The 5,995-nt window shown below is 33.5% G+C and overlaps 1 protein-coding gene across 1 annotated transcript; it reads left to right on the top strand.

Moving 5' to 3' along the window:
- The first annotated feature begins 2,167 nt into the window (after window positions 1-2,167).
- LOC106771073 (ethylene-responsive transcription factor 1B) lies at window positions 2,168-3,231 on the top strand. The gene has a single exon (XM_014656971.2). The coding sequence runs from the start codon at window positions 2,221-2,223 to the stop codon at window positions 2,848-2,850; it is 630 nt and encodes a 209-aa protein (XP_014512457.1). The 5' UTR covers window positions 2,168-2,220; the 3' UTR covers window positions 2,851-3,231.
- Window positions 3,232-5,995: the final 2,764 nt, after the last annotated feature.

The following is a 5,995-nucleotide window of genomic DNA, read 5'->3' as shown; positions in this document are numbered from 1 at the left end:
TTTATTTTTTTTTTTGTCAAAATTGGCTTGGTAATCGATTACAAGCTTCTTGTAATCGATTACCACGCCTTAAAGTCGTTTTTGGGGTGCACGACTTCAACACTGGTCAAATGAACCGTGTGAAGTCGTGCAGGGGGTATGACTTTTTCATTAGAAGTCATTTTGGCCCCCATGATTTCTCTTTGACGTTGATTTTGTCCATTTTGGTAATATAGTAAACAAATTTACCTATTGGGGTGAAAAAACCAATTGTCCCACATGGGAACGTAACACTATATTTACTGTCCGTTGGTTGCTGGTATATCATAAATAAGTTCATTTTTACTATTCAAAATTAATAGTCATTTTTTTATCAACCTTTTCATCTATTTACATTTTTTTCTACGAATTTTCATCTGATTCCATAGTTTTCTGTGGCTCATTCAAATATGTGCCTTATACTTTTCTCTTATTTACATGATTTTCTTCCCCACTGGTTTAAAATATTGTTCTGATAATCTTTTCTTTTAATCATAGATTTTTTTTTAAATATAATTATTTTTCATATGTTTTCCATCACGTATCTTTTTAAACTGTTTTTGTTAAATTATTTTAACGTTTTCTTTAATTTATTTTCATTATTTACATTCATCTCCACTCATTTAGATATATAGGTCTATGTTTTCAACGTAATCTATTATATGCATACAAAACAATAACAGTATTCTATAATTATTGTTAAAATGTTTGATAAATTATTTAGAGAAAATGGCGTCATAATATGAGGTCAGCCACGACCATGAGAATGCATTTCTGACCTGGCCGCCATCCACATCCACTTAATTGACCCACGTGTGCTTATCAATCCCCCTCTGCGGGTCCCACTTCGAACACTATATCATCCCAACTACGTCATTTTTTAGCTTTTTTTTTTTTCATAAAGACAATGCTGCATCGAAAAACTTTATGTTCTGCTCATAAATATCAATTAAATTATTTTTAACTTAACATTGAACCATTTTTCATTATTAAACAATCTTTATTAAATCATACCAATCTTGTTTCTACTTAGAAAAATGTATGAATTTTTATTTTAATTACGATTTTTTAACAATAAGTTGATGTGGTTATCGAATCTTTTACAAAAAACACATTAGTCATAATAAAATTAAAATTACTTTACATGTTTTTTTTCATTTTATAGGATTTCTAATTTTATCCTTATAAAGTTAATTACATGCAAGTACCACCTTTATTTTAATTAGTTGAGTGATGGATTTTGATAGATTCAAAAGTGTAAACGGGTGATCTTTATTCATATAATTACTTAATTTGTCAGTGGAATACGTATAAACGAGGAATCCATCATCCGGAGATTACCGAGGTGTCCTCGTCCTTTGACGAGGTTGGTCCACTCAAATTTCTTTTTTATCGTACAGCTTAACTATTTGGTCCACTCAACACTATATAAACATACTTTTTGGTATTTTTGTATAATACAGCTTAACTATAATATTTGATTTTACGTAGTTTAAAATTAAAATTATAGCTCCGTACATACCAAATATAGATCTGTCAAACAACTGAATTGAAATACCTCATGAACCAAAATAAAATGTTTAATCATCAAATTAAAAATATTTAACAAAATTAACTATCGATAACTAGAAAAAAGAAGTATAATAAAAAAAAATTAATATTAACATCAAGATAAATTTAATTTTTTAATGTGTCCAGTTCAATAAAATAATTTGAATGATTAATTAAGTACACTAGAGTCCAATAATCATGTAAAGGATTCCATAGATTAATCATTAAGATGTGAAGATAAAAATGAATCTATAACTGTATATCAGTTAAAGAAATTTATTGGGCGATGTAGTGGTTCATTAATAATATTATTAGTAATATTTAAAAAATATAATAATGGTACCTGAGTGTTATTTATTAAGAGGAAAGGACATGGAATTGCTATTGTAGGTACTTGAAACAGAGAGAAAAACAAAGTTGTCTTGTTAAAAAGACTATTATTATGTATAAATTTGGTATGGTTTTGCGTTTTTCCCCTATTTCACCCAGTGTTTGATTATCCGATTCGCTTTAGCGGCGTCTTTTACCATTTTACCATGGGCAAAACCGGGTATAAAATGAGGTGGTGGGAGCAGAAGAGACGAGAAAAACAGAGCAACTCAACACCTTACTTCTCCTTTTTCACTCTTCACTCTTGTTTCTTTTCTGAACATGGATATGGATTCCACCTCCTTCTTCAATTCACCCTCTTCCGATTTCTCCTCCGAATCTTCCTCTCCGGAGGCCTTCTCATGGGAGGGCTACCTCCCCTTCAACGAGAACGACCCGGAGGAGATGCTCCTCTACGGCATGATCACCGGCGCCACCACAGTCGAGCGCACGGCCGACCGAGCGGGCTCTGAGGAGAGTGAGGCGGTGCAAAAGGAGAAGTCCTACCGCGGAGTGCGGCGGCGCCCGTGGGGGAAGTTTGCGGCGGAGATTAGGGACTCCACACGGCATGGGATGAGGGTGTGGCTTGGGACATTCGACAGCGCGGAAGCCGCGGCTTTGGCTTACGACCAAGCAGCGTTTTCCATGCGTGGCCCCGCCGCAATTCTGAACTTCCCCGTTGATATCGTTAGAGAATCGCTGAGGGAGATGAACTACACGGTGGACAGCAATGAAGAAGGGTGCTCCCCTGTTGTCGCTCTCAAGAGGAAACACTCGTTGCGGAGGAAAATTGGTGTGAAGAAAAACAACAAACAGAGTAGCGTAGACAATGCGGTCGTGTTTGAAGACCTTGGTCCTGACTACTTGGAACAGTTGTTGATGTCCTCTGATCGTATTCCCTCCTCCTTCTGATTCATTCATTCCTCAATTGCAATCCAAACCTCAAAAGCCTTCACGCTGCGGCTCAAGCAACAATCACCGCAACGTTTTTTTACAACCTTATAAATATTCATGATGCATAGTTTCTACTTAGGCTTTTTCTTCTATGTTCTTTGGTTCTTGTGTGGCCGAGATGCCTGTGTCATGTTTGGATGACAGATTTCAACATCTTCTGAATCTGTATCTTTTTCTCTCTTGATGGTTTTTTTTTTAGTTTTTGTTTTCCTAGAATTGGAGAATTTTCTTGTTTTTTTGTAAAGTTTAGACGATAAGGAATGCATTAATCTATGTGGGGCACCATTTATGTCAGATTGTCGATATTTATTGAGGTGACTGGGACTGTTGTTTTAGCTTTATCGGACTATAAGTCAACATGCATGGTCGAGTTTAGCGCGGGGAAGGCGGCACGTGTGGGCGCACCGCTTACACAAACAAATTACAACCGGTTTCTTATCCATTTTGCCAACCTCTTCCCTTTTGTCTTGAAGTGTGTTTGAAAATTTTCTCAGTTTTGCCAAACATATATTGTCACATAATTAATAGCATCACAAAAGAAAAAGAGGTTTATCAGGGTGAAAATATAATTTTAAGAAGTAGGGTTGAAAATGAAGGTAGATCTAGTCTGATTAAGGTGTCATGTCATGGGATTATTAACGTGGTGCATGACAAGGGAGAGAGTTGTTTTCTGTAAATGGAAAAATGATGCATTAGTTTTCAAAGTTTCGTATTTGATTGTGTTCAAAACAAGTGGCAAGGCTATAGTTTGGCAGCAGGTTAGGCTAATTTTGTCCTGTGACCACAACCGCATCTACGAAACATAGACTTTGAGACAGCACATCGATGAAATACGAAATTTTTTTTGTTCCAAAAGGAATAAAAAATAACAAGATAAAATGGATTAGCACTTAGAGGCCAATGTTTTATGGTAAAGGAAGAAACAAGGAAATAGGGTGAGTTGGTGGGGGTTTCTAGAAATTTGTCAAATCTGTTGGAGAGAAGAGAACCGCAAAACAGTTTTTTTTTCCTCTTTAACTGTTTGAGTCCAACTTTGAAGCAAAAGAAGCTTCTTCCAATTGTGGTCTAACAGAACTGGTTGGACACTTAGACCAACATCTTCAATCTTATGACTTCTCTCAATATTATTATAATCACGTCCCATTGCTTTGCTTTATTCATTTTTTTTTTCTACTGCTAAATATATCTTAGTATCTTAAACTATTAATTTACATGCTAATAACGTCACCCTTTATAAAATATCCAATATCACAGATACTAAATAAAATATTCAAAATGTACTCGTAATTTTTTAATCACATTCAAACAAAAAATTAAGTCACTTAAAAAAGTATAGGCACATAATAAAATATTAATTCTTTTAATACTCGAATAAGCGAAATTAAAATTTCTTAAAATTTGACAAGTAAAAAGCAATTTTTCAATACCCAATCCGTCAACTGCAAATATTTCTTATCTGCCATAGAGAAATTTTGTTTAATCAGATAAAATCTCAACGAAAATCTTGTCTCAAATCCACTCCGCGAAGATCAATTTAGTATATTATGCATAAATTTCAAAATTCAAAATTGTGTTAAGAGAATAGAAAAACCATTCCAAAAAGCCCAACAAATGTTAAATTTAGTATCTCTCTCTCTCTCTCTCTCTCTCTCTCTCTCTCTCTCTCTCTATATATATATATATATATATATATATATATATATATATATATATATATATATATATATATATATATATATATATATATATATATAATCTCATTAGTTTTAAATCATCCATTCCATATCATATAATATAATAAGTTGATCAAAGCAAACATACACAAACGAAAACCGTGCTACATGAGTATTTTTCCAAGTTTTCAAACCAATCAAAAATAGTCAATTTCCTTAATTTTCCGAAAACCTAAATTTTTATATATTTAATCTCAAGTTTATAATTTCCCAAAGTCAACCCATATATCTTTCAACCTAGAAAACTTAAATTTAAAACGATAAATAACCCCTTTTCCTGAAGTGATTTAAATATATAAGAATTCAAAGGTTGAGGATGAATTACTGAGAGAAATGACGAGCATGTAATAGGAGAAAATATAGCCGGTATTACAATTTGTATTTGGACAAGAAGAAATATATGTAACGTAATCTTCATTGATCTTTCTGCATGTTTCCTTTTGACGAGGGAAATTGGTATTCAAAGGAAGGAAGTTGAAGATGACTTGCCCTTGTTCCACTTTATATTTTAACTACATAGTACTATTGAGAAGCAACTATTTAGAAGTAGAAAGGAGTTGAGTTTTTTTCTTAGGTAGCTGCAAAAGGAGGAAGGAGGAAAAAAAGAAATTACTTCCTGCCAAAGATAAGGTTCTGTTTTTGGTAAAGAAGACACACTTTTTCTTTTATAGTGTTCTATTTTTACCTTAGGTTTCACATACCCTCATCCGACACTTTGGTTTTGTTTATTTGAGTAGATTTAGGGGAGAGTAATTAAGAGGATTTGGAGGTAATTTTTGTTGTTGTTTATTTGAATAAATTTGGAAATAAGTGAGAGTAGATTTAGAAGTAAAATTTGTGAGAATTAGTGTAGGATTTAATTTATGTGACAGATTAAAAAAATTTACTTCCAAATTCACTCTCACTTACCTCCAAATCTATTCAAATAAACAACAAAAAAATTTATCATCAAGTCCTCTCAATTACTCTCTCCCAAATCCATTCAAGTAAATAAGACCTTTAATGCTCTGTTCGCTTGTGAGGAAATTACTGTAGACGAAGATTTGCGAGAGATGATTTGCGATTAAAACGTGTTCACATGAAAGGATTTGCGAAGAACGGTTTGCGATGATTTGCGAGATATGGGAATATTTTGTATCCCGCTGATCTGCGAAGATTTGGGCTGATTCACTGTGAAATATCATTTTTACCCTCAATCTTTACGAAATTTCTATGACCCTGGCGAACCCATGTCTCTTCCACTCCTTCTCAGTCATCTTCCTCTACTGATCTACATCTTCTAATGAACTCCCTCTCAATCTCCCAGTTTCTTCATTGCACCCCATATTTTTTCGAATTTCTGACAATTAATTAGATCTACAAAAGGCTAA

The sequence above is a fragment of the Vigna radiata genome, chromosome 8 (genome assembly GCF_000741045.1).
Source record: "Vigna radiata var. radiata cultivar VC1973A chromosome 8, Vradiata_ver6, whole genome shotgun sequence".
Taxonomy (NCBI): domain Eukaryota; kingdom Viridiplantae; phylum Streptophyta; class Magnoliopsida; order Fabales; family Fabaceae; genus Vigna; species Vigna radiata.
This window is presented reverse-complemented; position numbering and strand designations above follow the sequence as displayed.

Excerpts from the sequence above, each read along its gene's own strand:
- LOC106771073 (XM_014656971.2), top strand. The coding sequence starts at position 2,221 with ATGGATATGGATTCCACCTCCTTCTTCAATTCACCCTCTTCCGATTTC.